Consider the following 17,951-nt stretch of genomic DNA (forward strand, 5'->3'; position numbering starts at 1 on the left):
TGATGCTAATTGCCCTCAGTCTTCCTCCACTCCCCAGCTTCTAAAGCAGGGGTCTCCAATCTTGGCAACTTTAAGCCAGAGGGACTTCAACTCCAAGAATTCCCCAGCCAGCAAAGCAGGCTTCATCCTGGCTGAGCCTTTTTTAAAAAAAATAATAATAATACACACATCCAAATATGTATCCCTTCCACTCATCATTGTATACACCAGTGTTTTTCAACCTTCTCCACTTGAAGACGTGGGGGGACTTCAACTCCCAGAATTCCTTGCCTAACATGTTGACTGGGGGAATTCTGGGAGATGAAGTCCACACACTTTCAAATTGACAAGATGGTGAAAACACACACACACACACACACACACACACACACACACACGTTATACAAGGTAGGTTTTGAAAACTTCCATGGCAAATGCCAGCATTGAAACCTCACCCTCCATGTGCAAATCCTCCGACTCCAACCTGGGTTCGTTCACACAACCTCCTTTCCCAAGTCAGTTGCCAAATGTCTTGGCAGCTGTGCACAAAATCCGACACAATTTTAAACAACCATTTTTTGGTTGTTGTTGTTTTTTTTAAAAAGCTTTCCGTGTATCAAAAGGTAGCCAGCTGGGGTTTCATGTCATAGGATGCACCAGGGATTTAAGAATTTGGAGACCTGCCAGGCCCTAAAAGTCCTTTGCAAAGCGGGCATCCTTCCCAGAAATTTTGTTTTTTTTAAAAAATTGCCATCACAAAGTGAGTTAAATTGGAATTTTGGAATCTTTTTGGCACACATTCAGCCTTCCCGGGATTAGGTCCAACCTCGTATCCCATTTTTCATAAAAATAAAATCAAATAGTAAATAATAAAATCAAATAAAATCCCAACACCAAACCAAAAACAGAATCTTTGTGTAAGATAAAAACAGGGAACGTTTTATTCCTTATACCAGGAGTAGCTCCCCAAAATCTTCCGTGAAACTGAAAAGAATGGGATGTAATATATATTTATATAGCATTCAGGCCACTGGGAAAGTTCTTTCAACTTTCACTTTTTAAACGAAATCCTTTTTAGGGCTGGAAGAGAAACCACTTTCTCTAGATGGGTCTAGCGCTTTAAGTCCTCCCCGTCCTTCCCCCTCCCTGCTAGTAAAAACCTGTCCAAAATCCTCCCCTCACCTCCCGAACTTAAAGAAAAAAAAGAACTAATTGGAAACGGGGTGGGTGGGGGAGAAGGGGGAGAGAAGAGGAGGGGAGAAGAAAAGAGAGGAGAGGAGGAGAAGGGGGAGAGATGGGGAGGGAGGAATAAAGAGAAGAGGAGGGAAGGGGGAGGAGACAAGAAGGAGAAAGGGGGTGAGGAGAGAGGGGAGAGAGATGGGGAGGGAGGAATAAAGAGAAGAGGAGGGAAGGGGGAGGAGACAAGAAGGAGAAAGGGGGTGAGGAGAGAGGGGAGAGAGATGGGGAGGGAGGAATAAAGAGAAGAGGAGGGAAGGGGGAGGAGACAAGAAGGAGAAAGGGGTGAGGAGAGAGGGAGAGAGATGGGGAGGAGGAAGAAGAGAAGAGGAGGAAGGGGAGAAGATAAGGAGGAGAGAGGGAGGAGGAGGAGGGAGAAGGGAGGGAGGGAGGAGGAAGAAGAGAAGAGGAGGAAGGGGAGAAGAAAAGAGAGGAGGAGAGGGGGTGAGGAGGAGGGAGAAGAGGAGGAGGAGGGAGGAAGAAAGAGAAGGGGAGAAGATAAGAAGGAGAGGAGAGAGGGAGGAGGAGGGGTGAGGAGAGAAGTGGAAGAGATGAGAAGGGAGGAATAAAGAGAAGTGGAGGGAAGGGGAGAAGAAAAGAGAGGAGGAGAGGGGTGAGGAGAAAGGGGAGAGATGGGGAGGGAGGAAGAAAGGGAAGAGGAGGAAGAGGGAGAAGGAAGAGGGGTGAGGAGAGAAGTGGGAGAGATGGGTAGGGAGGAATAAAGAAAAGAGGAGCGAAGGGGGAGAAGACAAGGAGGAGAGGGGGGGTGAGGAGGGAGGGGAAAGAGGGGAAGGGAGGAAGAAAGAGAAGAGGAGGGAAGGGGGAGAAGACAAGCAGGAGGGAGAGGGTGAGGGGAGAAGGGCTGAAGAGGGTGAAAAGAGAGGGGGAGGAGAGGAAAGAGAAAGAAGGGGGGGAAGGGAAGAGTTTTAAGTCTGAAAGTTCACAAACTTCCCGTGGCCTGAGAGGTAACTTTCCCCGCCTCTCCAGGAGATTTCCCACCCCTCCTTTTTTTTAAAAAAAGAGACCGAGGTTGCGAGTGGGGGTCACTCCAGGCGACCGAGTTTGGTTTACTTCGGATTGACTCAAAAGAAGCCCCCCACCCCCACCTCCCGCAGCTGCCAGCGCGAGAAAAGCAAGGAAAGTGACTTACCTTAAAACTTTCCAGCTTTTCAGCGAGTCCAAGTCGGGGATGATAGAAACCATCGTTCCGTCTCTCTCTCTCTCTCTCTCCGTTTTAAAGCCAAGCAGCTTCGGAGATGCGGCCGGGAAGCTGGACCGAATGAGCCCAAAGCGGCCGAGAAAGGGGAAAACGACGCGGGGCTTCTCGTCCCCCCCCACTCCCCCGGCTCTTTTTCTTTCCTTCTTGGCGAAAGAAAATAACCGAACTGCGCCTCCCTGCTTGATAAAAGCCCAGGCGCGCTTTTGGAAAAGAAAAGCGAGCGGAGCGGGGCGGAGGAAAAGCGCCCGAAGGCTCCAAGCGCTGCCCTTTCGCCACTTGCTCTGGCTCGGCTCGGCTCGGCCCCCGCACAGGCGAGGCTTAACCTTGAGGGAAGCGCCTTCGCCTCCTCCCGCAGCGGCTGCAGTTCGGGCCCCGATTGCCGAGAGCTGAAGAGTTGCTGTCCGCTGGGCTGGGGGTTTGTGGGGAGTGGCGGAGGCTACTTTTCACGGGCTGACTTCCCGGCGCAGCAGCGGGGATCAAGAGGCCAGAATTTAGGGGAAAATCCCCCCTCCTCATTTTGAGACACTCTAAACGCTCATGCATCCTCCTCTTTTCATTTTCTCTCTTCTCTTTTTACCCTTCCGCTTCTCTCTTTTTACTATTAATCTTCTCTTTTTCTCCCTCTTCTCTCCCTTTACTCTTCTTCATTTCTCTTTTCTTTTCTCCTCTCCTCCTTTCTCTCTCTTCTCTTTGTACTTCTCATCTCTTTTCTCTTTTTTCTGTTAATCTTCTCTTTTTTCTCCTCTTTCTTTTCCCTCCCTTTTCCCTTCTTCTCTTCTCTTTTCTCCTCCCCTCCTCCTCCTCCACCTCTTAATAATAATAATAATAATAATAATAATTTAATTTGTATACCACCCTTCTCCCGAAGGACTCAGGGCGGCGAACAGGCAGATCAAATAAAAACGATGCATTTCAATAAAAAACAATATTTAAAAAACTTATTCCAATAGCCTAAATTTAAAATACAATACAACATATAAAATAAACCCCATAAAATCCATATTTAAAACCCTATTAAAAAACCCTATTAAGCCAGTCCTGCTCGAAAGAATAGATATGTTTTAAGCTCGCGGCGAAAGGTCCGGAGGTCTGGAAGTTGTCGAAGTCCTGGGGGAAGCTCATTCCAGAGGTCTTCTCTTTTCTCTTTTTCCTCTTCTGTCTTCTCTTTTTTTTACTAGTAATCTTCTCTTCTCTCCCTTTACTCTTCTTCATTTCTCTTTTCTCTTTTCTCCTCTTCTCTCCCTTTACTCTTCTTCATTTCTCTTTTCTTTTCTCCTCTCCTCCTTTCTCTCTCTCTCTTTTTACTAGTAATCTTCTCTTCTCTTTCTCTTTTTCTGTTATCTTCTCTTTTTTTCTCCTCTTTCTTTTCCCTCCCTTTTCCCTTCTTCTCTTCTCTTTTCTCCTCCCCTCCTCCTCCTCCACCTCTTAATAATAATAATAATAATAATAATAATAATAATTTAATTTGTATACCACCCTTCTCCCGAAGGACTCAGGGCGGCGAACAGGCAGATCAAATAAAAACGATACATTTCAATAAAAAACAATATTTAAAAAACTTATTCCAATAGCCTAAATTTAAAATACAATACAACATATAAAATAAACCCCATAAAATCCATATTTAAAACCCTATTAAAAAACCCTATTAAGCCAGTCCTGCTCGAAAGAATAGATATGTTTTAAGCTCGCGGCGAAAGGTCCGGAGGTCTGGAAGTTGTCGAAGTCCTGGGGGAAGCTCATTCCAGAGGTCTTCTCTTTTCTCTTTTTCCTCTTCTGTCTTCTCTTTTTTTTACTAGTAATCTTCTCTTCTCTTTTTCCCTTCTCTTTTCACACTTTTCTTTTCTCCCCCTTTCTTTTCTCATCTTTCTCTTCTCTCTGTTTTTTTCATTCTTCTCTTTTCTCTCCTCCTCGTCCCCTCCCCCACGCACACACATTAGAACAGGGGTCTCCAACCTTGGTCCCTTTAAGACTTGTGGACTTCAACTCCCAGCTTTGCTGGCTGAGGGATTCTGGGAGTTGAAGTCCACAAGTCTTAAAGGGACCAAGGTTGGAGACCCCTGCATTAGACGTTTACCTGAGCCTGGTTCTTTCTACTTTTGCAGTACCTAACAAGAGTTGTTTATTTTTTCAAGGTGCAAATCATAACAGCCCAACCACACATCATTTATGTTGTTAAGCAGAGAAGCAACACCTTCCCTATCAAAAAAAATTGTAATGACAGTTAGTCATCTCCAACAGAGTATATAGGTGATACTCCATTAAAATGGGGTTGAGAGATAAAATCTGTACAAAATGTTTTACAGGTGGCATTTAACACCGGCGAGATTGGTTAAAATGTATACAAATATGAAACCGGAGTGCTAGAAATGCAAGCACAAGTATGGAACATTTTATCACATGTGGTGGCAATGCCCCAAAGCAAAAAATATTGGGAACAGATAAGGAGATGGCTGCAAGAGATAACAGGAGAACAAACTGAATTTAAAGCTGAACTATTTTTATTAGGAATGATTAACCGAAAGATCAAGAAGAAACTCCAATACATTATTGTGCACATAGTAACAGCAGCGAGAATTGTCTATGCTCAAGGTTGGAAACTAGAAAATACACCAGCCAATGAGATGATTATATACAATATACTAGAATGTGCTGAGATGGATAGGCTCACATTAGAAATGAAAGGCAAGGAAGAAGCAGAATTTTATGAGGTGCGTGATAAGTGGTATAACCGGTTCTGCAACCCAACAAGAAAGACACAGACTTCAGAGGATAATTAGAACTGCAGAAAAAATAATTGCTACCAACCTGCCTTCCATTGAGGACCTGTATACTGCACAAATCAAGAAGAGGGCCGTGAAAATATTTACAGACCCCTCGCATCCTGGATATAAACTGTTTCAACTCCTACCTTCAAAATGACGCTATAGAGCACTGCACACCAGAACAACTAGACACAAAAACAGTTTTTTCCCGAAGGCCATCACTCTGCTAAACAAATAATTCCATCAACACTGTCAAACTATTTACTGAATCTGCACTACTATTAATCTTCTCATAGTTCCCATCACCAATCTCTTTCCACTTATGACTGTATGATTGTAACTTGTTGCTGGCAATCCTTATGATTTATATTGATATACTGACCATCAATTGTGTTGTAAATGTTGTACCTTGATGAACGTATCTTTTCTTTTATGTACCCTGAGAGCATCTGCACCAAGACAAATTCCTTGTGTGTCCAATCACACTTGGCCAATAAAAATTATATTCCTATTCTATTCTATTCTATTCTATTCTATTCTATTCTATTCTATTCTATTCTATTCTATTCTATTCTATTCTAGAAGAGAGAAACAAAAATGCATATGAATAAATTTAAATACCTGTAAGAGACACATGACACAGTACTGTAAAAAAAATGTTTATTGTTATGTAAATTGAAAATAAAAAATGCCATGGTTTGGGGGCAGGTTGATTAAGGATTGTGTGCCGTTGAGTCAATGATGACTCTTAGCCACCACATAGATGGAATTTCTCCAGGTCCATCTGTCCCTAACCTGGTCTTTCAGGTGTTGTACTGGTACCCTTGTTGCCATGGTAACGGTGTCCATCTACATGCTGCTGGTCAGCCTCTTCTTCTCCCTTTAACTTTACCCAGGATTCTGGACTTCCTTGAGGATTGTACGGCTTGCCTGTTAAAGACTACTTCAGCTTTAATTGCAATAATACAAGAGCAACCAATAGATTTAAATTTAATGTTAACCGCTTTAATCTAGATTGCAGAAAATATGACTTCTGTAACAGAATCATAAGTGCTTGGAACACTTTACCTGACTCTGTGGTCTCTTCCCATAATCCTAAAAACTTTAACCAAAAACTTTCTACTATTGACCTCACCCCATTCCTAAGAGGACCATAAGGGGCGTGCATAAGAGCACAAACGTGCCTACCGTTCCTGTCCTATTGTTTTTCTTTTCTTCTTCCTATATATAAATATGCTTATACCTCCTAATATTTACTCATATATATGTTTATATACTATATAATTTTTTTGTATGGCACTTATATATATTGTTGTGACAAAATAAATAAATAAAAAAAATTGATTGCGTACAATCCAAGTGTCAATTCTTAGCAACCACATAGACAGACAATCTATCCTTAACCTGGTCGTTCAGGTCTTCCAAAGGTGTCTTTATCACCACTGTAACTGAATCCATCTGCCTTTCTAAGGTCTTTTTTCTCTTTCCACGTTTCCCAGCTTTACAGACTTATCTAACCTTATACAACCTTGGCAACTTTAAGACTTGTGGACTTCGATGCCAGAATTCTGGAAGTTGAAATCCACAAGTCTTAAAGTTGCTGCGGTTGGAGACCCCTGATTTAGAGAGCTAGGTCTTCACATGAGGTATCCAAAGTAGGATCGTTTGAACCGGGTCCTCTGTACCTCGATTGAGATCTCTTAAGTAGATTACTTCGATGATCCATTAGTCTGTATTCTTGGCTGTCCTCGATATAATCAGGAATCTTCTCCAACGCCCAAGTTCGAAAGCATCTATACTCTTTCTACACTGCTTTCAGGCAGGACTGGGAAGTTAAAAAGACTTAGAATAACTTGATTGTCACTTTAAATGTACAGTCAGAGCTGAAGAGGCTTCTTGGATGAAAAGTGAAATGCCTTCAAAGAAAAAACAGAAAGTCCAGTTGCCTCTTGAAAAAAAGCACCTTTGGGACAACCATGACCTAGATGACTGAAAATCTCCATAGATATTGGCTTTTACAACCTTTGGACTTCAACTCCCAGAATTCTTGAGTCAGCATAGCTGGCTCAGGAATTCTGGGAATTGAAGTTCACAGGTCATAAAGTGGCCATAGTTGCCCACCCCTCTCCTAGTAGTTATCTGTCTTAAAGGTAAAGGTAAAGGTATGTGCTAGTCATTCCCAACTCTAGGGGGCGGTGTTCATCTCGATTTCAAAGCCGAAGAGCCAGCACTGTCCAAAGACATCTCCGTGGTCATGTGGCTGGCATGACTTAACACCAAAGGCACACAGAACGCTGTTACCTTCCCACCAAAGGTGGTCCCTATTTTTCTACTTGCATTTTTACCTGCTTTCGAACTGCTAGGTTGGCAGAAGCTGGGACAAGTCACGGGAGCTCACCCTGTTATGTAGCACAAGGGATTCAAACCGCTGAACTGCTGACCTTTCGATTGACAAGCTCAGCCTCTTAGCCACTGAGCCACTGCATCCCTTCTTCCATCTTAGAGAAGACTAAGAAAACATTTATGGCTTTTTACCAACTAATGAGACAAAACAGACAAACAGGCAGGCAAGAGGATGTAAACTTCTGATTTATTGTTCATAAGCCAGCAGTTGGGGCTAAAACAAATTCTGTTTAGAGTAAAATCTATGCTCAAATACTCAGGTTCCAATTATTCCCAGTCTTTGTCTTTTATGGAAGGAAAATTTCTCCCAGTTCGTAGTTATGATAAAACATCAGCTTTGATATTTATGGATATTCTCAATCATCCAGGTCATGGTTGGCCCAAAAATTGCTTTTTCCAAAAGGCAATTGGAGTCCCTTGGTTGTTGTTTTTTTCACCCTTTTGCTTCTCATCCAATAGGTTTATTCAGTTCCTGGATGAGAAGCAAAAACTTTTCAAAGAAAAAAAACCAAGCAAGTCCAGTTGCACCTTTGGGACAATCGGGTTGACTATCACACCTAGTATGAAGCAGAAGTGGGTTTCACATAATTTCACCACCGGTTCACCATGCACCGAAAATGTCTTTGCATTCATGCGCACCTCTTAGAAAACATGGCTAAATAAGACAGCATAGCGGAGGGGTGGGTGGGCAGGTACCACAGGTTGCCACTACTAGTTCTCCTGAACGGGTCCAAACCGGCTGAATACCACCACTGGCATGAAGGCCAAACCGGCCGAATACCATCTCTGGTGTGAAGGCCAAACCGGCCGAATACCACCTCTGGTGTGAAGGCCAAACCGGCTGAATACCACCACTGGCATGAAGGCCAAACTGGCTGAATACTACCACTGGAGTGAAGGCCAAACCGGCCGAATACCACCTCTGGTGTGAAGGCCAAACCGGCTGAATACCACCACTGGCATGAAGGCCAAACCGGCTGAATACCCATTGATTGGAAGGCCAAACCAGCTGAATACCACCACCGGTATGAAGGCCAAACCGGCTGAATACCACCTCTGGTGTGAAGGCCAAACCGGCTGAATACCACCATTGATTGGAAGGCCAAACCAGCTGAATACCACCACCGGTATGAAGGCCAAACCGGCTGAATACCACCACTGGTGTGAAGGCCAAACCAGCTGAATACCACCACCAGTGTGAAGGCCAAACCGGCTGAATACCACCACTGGTGTGAAGGCCAAACCAGCTGAATACCACCACCGGTGTGAAAGCCAAACTGGCTGAATACCACCACCGGTGTGAAGGCCAAACCGGCTGAATACCACCACCAGTGTGAAGGCCAAACCAGCTGAATACCACCATTGATTGGAAGGCCAAACCAGCTGAATACCACCACCGGTGTGAAGGCCAAACCGGCTGAATACCGGTGTGAAGGCCAAACCGGCTGAATACCACCACTGGTGTGAAGCCCTGGTATTTGACTGGTTGCTTTTGACCGTAGATTAAGGTCCCAAAGGTGCTTTTTTTTCAAGAGGCAACTAGACCTCCTTGTTTTCCTTTGAAGATGTTTCACTTCTCCTCCAAGAAGCTTCTCCATTCACTACCATCCAGTCAGAGCTGAAGAAGCTTCTTGGAGGAGAAGCAAAAGGTCTTCAAAGAAAAAGAAAATCCAATTGTCTCTTGAAAAAGCACAACCGAAACTGGGATGACTGAGATTCTCCACAGACATTTGGCGATGCACTTTGGGATGAACAACCTTTGAATGGTGCGGGAAAATGAACGGATTTCCAGAAAAAAATGGCAGACTACAAAAACCATGCGCACTTCACTTTAGATGTAGATAACACTCATAAAACATCCTGCAGAAAGCCCAGCTCCACAACAAGTCCTTTCAGCAGTTCCAAGAAAGCTCCACACCCATTTGCACCACTCAGGTGACCCTGAGGACACAGATAAACCTCCAAGTGGCCTTAACGACCCTCTAAAACAGGGGTAGTCAACCTTTTTATACCTACCACCCACTTTTGTATCTCTGTTAGTAGTAAAATTTTCTAACTGCCCACCGGTTCCACAGTAATGCACCGTGTATCATCGTCTGTGCATGTCTCTCGCGCATCGTGGATTGGGTTTGGGTTTGGGGGGGGCGCCGGCTACCCGCTCTGCTTGTCTGTGATAGCTGGGTGGTGTGGGGGTAGATGCGCGAGCTATTCTAGGACAAGGCTCTTTTGTTTGCGGTCGCACTATAGCGCCATTTAGTTTCACTTGCGTAACATGAACTAAACTTATGCGTGGGCGATACAAATAGTATATTTTCAGAAATTTAAATTGTCACGGGGAATTTTATGAAAACCTAATGAAAATGTTTTTAAATAATGCTATGAATTTTTTTTTTTAAGTCAATTAAATTAAAAAAAGGAAAGGAAAGTGCTTCAGTATCGGACAAAACCCCTACCGCCCACCATGAAAGCTGGAATGCCCATTAGTGGGCGGTAGGGACCAGGTTGACTACCACTGTTCTAAAAAGATGCAAATGACCAGCTGTCTTCAAGGAACATAAATCCTTCCATTCCCCACCATCCAGTCAGAGCTGGAGAAGCTTCTTGGATGAGAAGCAAAATGTCTTCAAAGAAAACCTAGAATGTCCAGTTGCCTCTTGAAAAAGCACCTTTGGGACAACCAGGACCTGGATGACTGAGAATCTCAATAGACATTCTACTGTAGAATAACTTGTTTGATTTATTTACAGGTCATTCTCGACTTACAACAGTTCATTTAGCGACCGCTCGAAGTTACAACGGCACTGAAAATAGTGACTTATGACCATTTTTCACACTTATGGCCATCACGACATCATGGTCACGTGATTTACATTCACATGCCTGACAACTGACTCACATTTCTGACGGTCGCAGTGTTCAGGAGTCACTGGGCAAACCTCTGGCAAGCAAAGTCAATGGAGAACCCAGATTCACTTAACAACCATGTTATTAATTGAATAACTGCAGTGTTTCACTTAACAACCATGTTATTAATTGAACAACTGCAGATTTTTTTTTTAATTTTTATTTCCATTTTCCAACATCATATTTATGTACAAACTATTATCCATCATTAATCATCAATTTTTATTTATCACTGATTCAGGCCTGCCCGACTGCCACTTCCTTTCTTCACAACCTCCCTCTACGTTGCTCCCATGTAACACCACTCCTGCGCAGTCTGCACTGGCTACCTGTGGTCTTTCGGGTGCACTTCAAGGTTTTGGTGACTACCTTTAAAGCGCTCCATGGCTTAGGGCCAGGGTACTTATGGAACCGCCTGCTGTTACCGAATGCCTCCCACCGACCTGTACGCTCGCACAGAGAGGGACTCCTTAGGGTGCCGTCCGCCAAGCAATGTCGGCTGGCGGCCCCCAGGGGGAGGGCCTTCTCTGTGGGGGCTCCCACCCTTTGGAACGAACTTCCCCCTGGACTTCGGCAACTGCCGGACCTTCGGACTTTCCACCGAGAACTGAAGACCTATTTGTTTGTTCACGCAGGACTGGCATAGGATTTTAATCAGTTTTAATGTTTTAATATTTTATAATTATGGGGTTTTATTCTAAATGTTTTAATTCAGCCATTTATGTAATAAGTTTTTTAATTATGGTTTTATGTGTATATTGCTGTTGTTTTACTATGGCTGTAAACCGCCCTGAGTCCTTTGGGAGAAGGGCGGTATAAAAATTTAATAAATAAGTAAATAAATACCCTCTACTACTTTCCCATCCTTCATCTCCTTCACTTTACTACTTCCTCTCCTCCTTCTCCACTCCTCCCTTCTTCCACCCTATCTAACCTTCTTATTCCCCTCCTCCTTCTCAACTCTTTCCTACCTACTTTCTTCCCTCCTTCTACTCCTCTCTCCTTTTCTTTCTGAAATGGCAGTCGGGCAGCCCCAATATCATTTTAAATTTTAATTTCATATCTTCAAACATTACTGTACATTAATAACCAATCCATGTATCATTTCCCCCCCCCTTTCCCCCTCTCCTCACCCTTCCCCCCCACCAGACTTCCCAGAGCAAATACCGGGTATTATGACCAACAATCACAAGCTAAAGTATACAAAATATACATTTATTTATTTATTTATTTATTTATAATTACATTTTTATACCGTACCATCTCCCGAAGGACTCAGGGCGGTGTACAGCCAATATTAAAATACACATAACACTATGATATAAATATAATAAATAAACACTATTTAAAAACAATTTAAAAACAAATATTTAGTGGCCGAATCACTAAAACGGTCGAAGACCGATTAAAAACCCATTAAAATTTCGCTAAAATACATTCTTAGGCTAGTCCCGCTCGGTGAAATAATAAAGTCTTTAGTAAAAATAAACATAAACTCCCACCCTCAAAAATTTAAAACTCTAAATCCCCTCACAATAAAAATCAAGAGATAAGAAAGAATAATAAAAAAGAAAAAAGAAAAGAAACAGTACCAACTTCACATAACTGCAGTGATTCTTGAAGTGGCAAGAAACATCGCAAAATGGGACAAATCCACTTAATAAAATTTTCACCTAACAATATCCATTCTAGGCTCAATTGCGGTCATAAGTCGAGGACTAGACTACCTGTCCGAATAGAGCGAAACTCCCAACATATATTACACAGCATAATCGGTGAATCCAACCCGCTGTTGAATATCGATGGCAACTGCAAGTAAAACTTTGGGAAAGGAAATTGAGGTGAAGTCAACATTTAATTCAGTTTGACTCTTCGTAATTTCATAAGTTCAGCCATGTAATATTTACATGAGAGGCGAGGAACATTTCTACCTCAGAAGATTAAATCCTAAATTAACTTCCTCCCCTCCCTTTTTTTCCCTTGCAGGCCCAAAAACATCTACAAGTAACGTTAACGTATATTCGAAAAAGTTGTTATGTACACGAAAGCCTCACTTTAATGGACCATGGGGAGCAGGTGTCAGCTAAATCCAATTCTGTGCCATTTGGATCAATTTATGTCATTTCTGTAATTATATAATTGACATCCATGGTTTCATTTGCTGTAAATCCTCGGTTTAACAGGCAATCTTTTTATTTAATGGGGAAGCCTTGATTTAATGGACATGCCTGTTAAATGGGACATAAGTCATTTTAGCCAGCAAGAAGAAGAATGCAAAAAATAAACACAGGCCAGTAAAGGGAGAGAAAACATAATCTCAAATCTTGACTTGTTTATCTAGGTCGAGGTAGTCAACCTTTTCATACCTACCGCCCACTTTTGTATCTCTGTTAGTAGTAAAATTTTCTAACCGCTCACCAGTTCCACAGTAACGCGCCATGTATCATCGTCTGCGCATGCTTCTCGCGCATCGTGGATTGGGTTTGAGGGGGACGCTGGCTACCAGCTCTGCTTGTCTGTTACAGCTGGGTGGTGTGGGGGGAGATGCGCGAGCTATTCTGAGACGAGGCTCTTTTGTTTGCGGTCACACTATAGCGCCATTTAGTTTCACTTACGTAACGTGAACTAAACTTATGCGCGGGTGATACAAATAGTATATTTTCAGAAATTTAAATTGTTACGGGGAATTTTATGAAAACCTAATGAAAATGTTTTTAAATAATGCTATGATTTTTTTTAAAAAAGTCCATTAAATTAAAAAAAAAAAGGAAAGTGCTTCAGTATCGGACAAAACCCCTACCGCCCGCAATGAAAGCTGGAACGCCCACTAGTGGGCAGTAGGGACCAGGTTGACTACCACTGATCTAGGTAGTTTCAATCATATGAGCTGGGTTTTTTTTTTAAAAAAGAAACTATTTCTCCTCTGATGTGTTTGTGTATGAATGTATATTTCAAATCAGTTATGACTCTCAGCAATTCTCATCCATTTAACTACAACTATAGGCAAAAATCTAATGACTGTATTTGTGCCCTCAGCTAAGTTTGGTTATAATTTATAAATAGCAGGATCGCTATTTTGGGGATACAATGATGGAAGATCCTGGAAGAAAGGCCAGAGATAAATCTACTGAAATAAAAGTGGAGCAATTTTATTCAACAGACCTTCCAATATTGAAGCATTAACTGGCTGCCCGTGGGAGAATATCTAGGTTAATTGCTAGGTGCCCAGGATCGTGTCTTCCCTCGGAAGGCGCATCCAATTCAACTGTGGTAGGCCAAATTCATCTATGCTAACCAAAGGTGGGTTTCACATAATTTTACTACCGGTTTGCCGCGCACACACGAAAATGTGAACACACACTTTCTGTGCATGCACGTGGCCTTCTGCGCATGCACTTTGCTCACATTCATGCACGTGGCTTAGAAAACATGGCTAAATAGGACGGCATAGCACTGGGGCGGGTGTTGTGTCCCACTCCTCCTCTGACGACCGGGTCTGCGAAGACTGTATCAAGCGTGGCCACGAAGCCTCTGCAGCTTTGCCAAATTCCTGTCAGAATTCTCAGGGCAGGCAGGAATCCAAGGTGTGACTTCAGCAACCAGCACGGTCCGTGGCCAATAAGGCCCCCCTAATACATGATCTGATTCAGGGGGGTGCCGTGGATATTATAGGCGTTACGGAGACCTGGTTGGGCACTGAAGGGGGTGTGCCCCTGGTCGAGATGTGCCCACCAGGTTTCCGTGCATTCCATCAGCCGAGGGCCCAGGGTAGGGGTGGAGGGGTGGCGGTTGCTATTAAAGAGAGTCTAGAGCCGAGGGAGACCACTGTACCTCAGATTGCCGGGTGTGAATCCCTCTTTGTGAGGTGGGGTCATAGATGTCAGATGGGCTTGCTGGTCGCGTACCTGGCTCCTTGCTGCGTGACAGCTGCCCTGCCCGAGCTCCTGGAGGTGCTTGCCGGGGTGGCAGTGGAGACCCCCAGACTTTTAGTCATGGGGGACTTTAACTTGCCATCTGCCGGCTCGTCATCGACGGTAGCTCGGGAGTTCTTGGCCTCCATGACGGCCTTAGACCTGACTCAAGTAGTGGATGGCCCCACTCACATCGGGGGAGGCACACTGGACCTGATTTTTGTCTCTGGTCATTGAACCTTTGTCATGGTCAGATCACTCTCTCCTTCGCCTGGACTTTCTGACCGCTACCCAACACCGCAGGGAGACGGAACCATTACGTTGGTACCGTCCCAGGCGCCTGATGGACCCAGAGAGGTTTCGGACGGAGCTTGGGCCACTTCCTGAGTCTCTGGCTCAGCTAGCAGGAGATGGGAGAGGCCCGGCTGACAAGAGGAGGGCGGGCGAGGCATAACAGCAGGGGAGGCGGGGGAGTGGGCCCACCCACAGGTCACCACTACAGGTTCGTTCGAAGCGGCTGAATACCAACCCTGAAGGCTAACCCATATTGCAGTTTGCTCAATTTTTACCTTAGACTAGGCTAGAGAAAAATTGGGAAAGGAGTCCGGCAAGGCTGTATACTATCGCCCTGCCTATTTAACCTATATGCAGAGCACATCATGAGAAAAATTCTATTCAAAGTTAGAATTAGGCTATTTACAACCTGGATTTGCAGTTCTGATAGCTGGATGCCACCTGTGGTCACATGACCAAACTTCAGGTGTTTAGCAACCAAGGCGCATTTTTGACTGTTTGCAGTGTCCTGTGGTCATGACTTACAATGTTTTTGCCCCAGATTAGCATTTACTACTAAGGTAGGTATAAAGTGACCAGATTTCAGCGATGGCAAAGTGGGACACCATTGACCGGGGGGGCGGAATCGGGGGCCTGCACATGCGCACTGAGTCTTGCCACCTGCCTGAAGGAGGAGGAGCGGCTGCTGCTTCTCCGCTCTTCCAGGCAGGCTCGGCTCTCCTCTCGGCTCTTCCAGGCAGGCTCGGCTCTTCTCTTCCTCTCGGGTGAAGTCAAGCGGCGTCTCTCCTCCCTATCGCGCCCTCTTCTCCGCCACTCCCCCTTCTCCGCCTCCTCCTCTTGCGTTGCCGCCTCCCATTTTCAGAATGGGAATGAAACAAACAAAAAAATCAGGACTTTTTGGAATTGCCGCGGGACGCGGGACAAATTATAATTTGCAATAAGTTGACTTTGTAAAAATATACAAATAGAATGAGACTATTGCCTTATACACTGTAAGCCACCCTGAGTCTTCGGAGAAGGGCGGGATATAAATGTAAACCAAAAAAATAAAATAAAAAAAATTATTCAAAAGCGGGACTGTCCCGCCAAAAGCGGGACGTCTGGTCACTATAGGTAGGTACCATTGTTCAGCACAAACGGATCCACAGTACACCATTAGTTCACTTTGCAAAACTGCATTTACTTAACGATCATGGCATTCGCTTAGTGACTGTGGCTTTCACTGAACCACTGCTGCAAAAAAAAAAAAAAGATCATACAGTTTTATAACCGTTATGACTTACCACGATGGGCAGGTTCCATGACGGTTTTTATTTTTGTTTACATTTATATCCCGCCCTTCTCCGAAGACTCAGGGCGGCTTACAGTGTGTAAGGCAATAGTCTTATTCTATTTGTATATTTACAAAGTCAACTTATTGCCCCCCCCAACAATCTGGGTCCTCATTTTACCTACCTTATAAAGGATGGAAGGCTGAGTCAACCTTGGGCCTGGTGGGACTAGAACCTGCAGTAATTGCAGGCAGCTGGTTTTAATAACAGGCTTCTTACAGCCTGAGCCACCCCTGGTCATAAGTCAAGGACTATCTCTACATCCAGCCCCTCCTTCTTGCATCGAATAGATGACCTCGTCCTCCCTTACAGCAAAAACATTGACATATTTCATATTGCCAAATCGAAAAAAAATGCAATGGGGTTTTTACTCGGTTTTTTTCTCTCTCTCCTGCAATCAGGAGCTATACATTCCAACAATACCCTGTTCTGCTTTCCATAGCAAAAGAAAGAAAGAAAAACAAACAAACCCCAAAGTTTTCTTTAAATTGCCTGGAGTCTTTTTTTTTTCTTTTCTTTTTTTCTTTTTTTAAAAAAGAAAATCTTGATTGGACAAGCACAATTCATTTATTTCTAACCTTTCCGCGGATCCTGGGTCATAATGTCAAGAAGCAACTTTTAGCGCTTTGGAGTCTACAGAGAAATGAGATTGGCAAGGTCACAAGAGGTGGTTTTTAATTTTTTTGGATTTATATCAGCACCCATCTGCTTAGCGGGCACCTAGTTCAGGAGACGGTATATCTACATCTAGGGCATGGCAAATAAATCCCATCTGTGCATTTCCTCCCCCCCCCCCGCCCAGTGCTATTGTCCATGTTGTGTCCCACTCCTCCGCTGACGGCCGGGTCAGGGAAATCCGAATCAGGCGTGCCTCTGCAGCTCTGCCAAAGTCCTAGCAAAGTCCTCAAGGCAGGCAGGAGACCAGAAAGTGACTTCAGCAAGATATGTTTAGACTTTGCCTGACTCAGAGAATGCCAGAAAGCAGATCCTTTATATAGGCCATGGGGTGTGGCTCCATGACTCAGCACTTATCCAGGCCTGCCCCTCCCTTCCTTCTGTTGCCTCCGCCTATCAAGTCTTCTGACGCGAGGGTCACTCCAGTCGGCAGCTGTTGGTAATTGACCTCCCTCAGGCTCACATGCTGTGGAGGAGGGGGAGGGGTCTAGTTGCTCCGTTTGCCTGGGCATGGAGCCAGAGCTGAGGGCTGGAGGTATTTCTTCCTCTTCAGCCTATCTGGGCATGGAGCCAGGGCTGGGGCTGGGAGGCATACTAGAACATTCCTCCATGTTCAGAAGCAGATAAGAAGACCTCGGCTGAGGTGAGATTGGACGAGACACAACAGTCCGACCACCAGTAAGTAAGTTAGAAACTAGATAAATTTCAATCCTTCCAGCCGATTGTAAAGACAATAAGGCCACATGGCTGATATGCTGTCATGACACCTTCTTTACATTCAAGAGGAGACTCAACACTCATTGTAATGAAGATGGACATGCACTTAATTTCGCAGCTACTAAGATGGTTGGCCGAGCAGGTACAAAAATAGCCAGGGAAATGATTGAAACCTGGGAAATGGGCCTCTTGTCAGTCAAACAAGTGGGCCGCGGTGCGGCTCAGGCTGTAAGAAGCCTGTTATTAAAACACAGCTGCCTGCAATTACTGCAGGTTCTAGTCCCACCAGGTCCAAGGTTGACTCAGCCTTCCATCCTTTATAAGGTAGGTAAAATGAGGACCCAGATTGTTGGGGGGTCAATAAGTTGACTTTGTAAATATACAAATAGAATGAGACTATTGCCTTACACACTGTAAGCCGCCCTGAGTCTTCGGAGAAGGGCGGGATATAAATGTAAACAAAAAAACAAAACAAAAAACAAAACAAAACAGGAGTGGTAATTTACCACCAGCTTAT

General features: G+C 44.2%; 1 protein-coding gene across 14 annotated transcripts in view; it reads right to left on the minus strand.

Annotated features, from left to right (window-relative positions):
• CELF2 (CUGBP Elav-like family member 2) overlaps positions 1 to 2,765 on the minus strand; it is an 823,343-nt gene extending 820,578 nt beyond the window's left edge. For 2 of the 14 annotated variants that reach the window (XM_058190365.1, XM_058190364.1), the window contains exon 1: positions 2,366 to 2,757. In XM_058190365.1, the coding sequence (XP_058046348.1) occupies positions 2,366 to 2,418 (53 nt within the window). In that variant the 5' untranslated portion in view covers positions 2,419 to 2,757. Of the gene's footprint in view, positions 1 to 2,365 lie in introns of all 14 variants that reach the window. The other 12 variants (XM_058190377.1, XM_058190371.1, XM_058190375.1 and 9 more) reach the window with 10 other exon arrangements.
• Between the last annotated feature and the right edge of the window lie 15,186 nt (positions 2,766 to 17,951).

The sequence above is a fragment of the Ahaetulla prasina genome, chromosome 7 (assembly GCF_028640845.1).
Source record: "Ahaetulla prasina isolate Xishuangbanna chromosome 7, ASM2864084v1, whole genome shotgun sequence".
Lineage (NCBI taxonomy): Eukaryota > Metazoa > Chordata > Lepidosauria > Squamata > Colubridae > Ahaetulla > Ahaetulla prasina.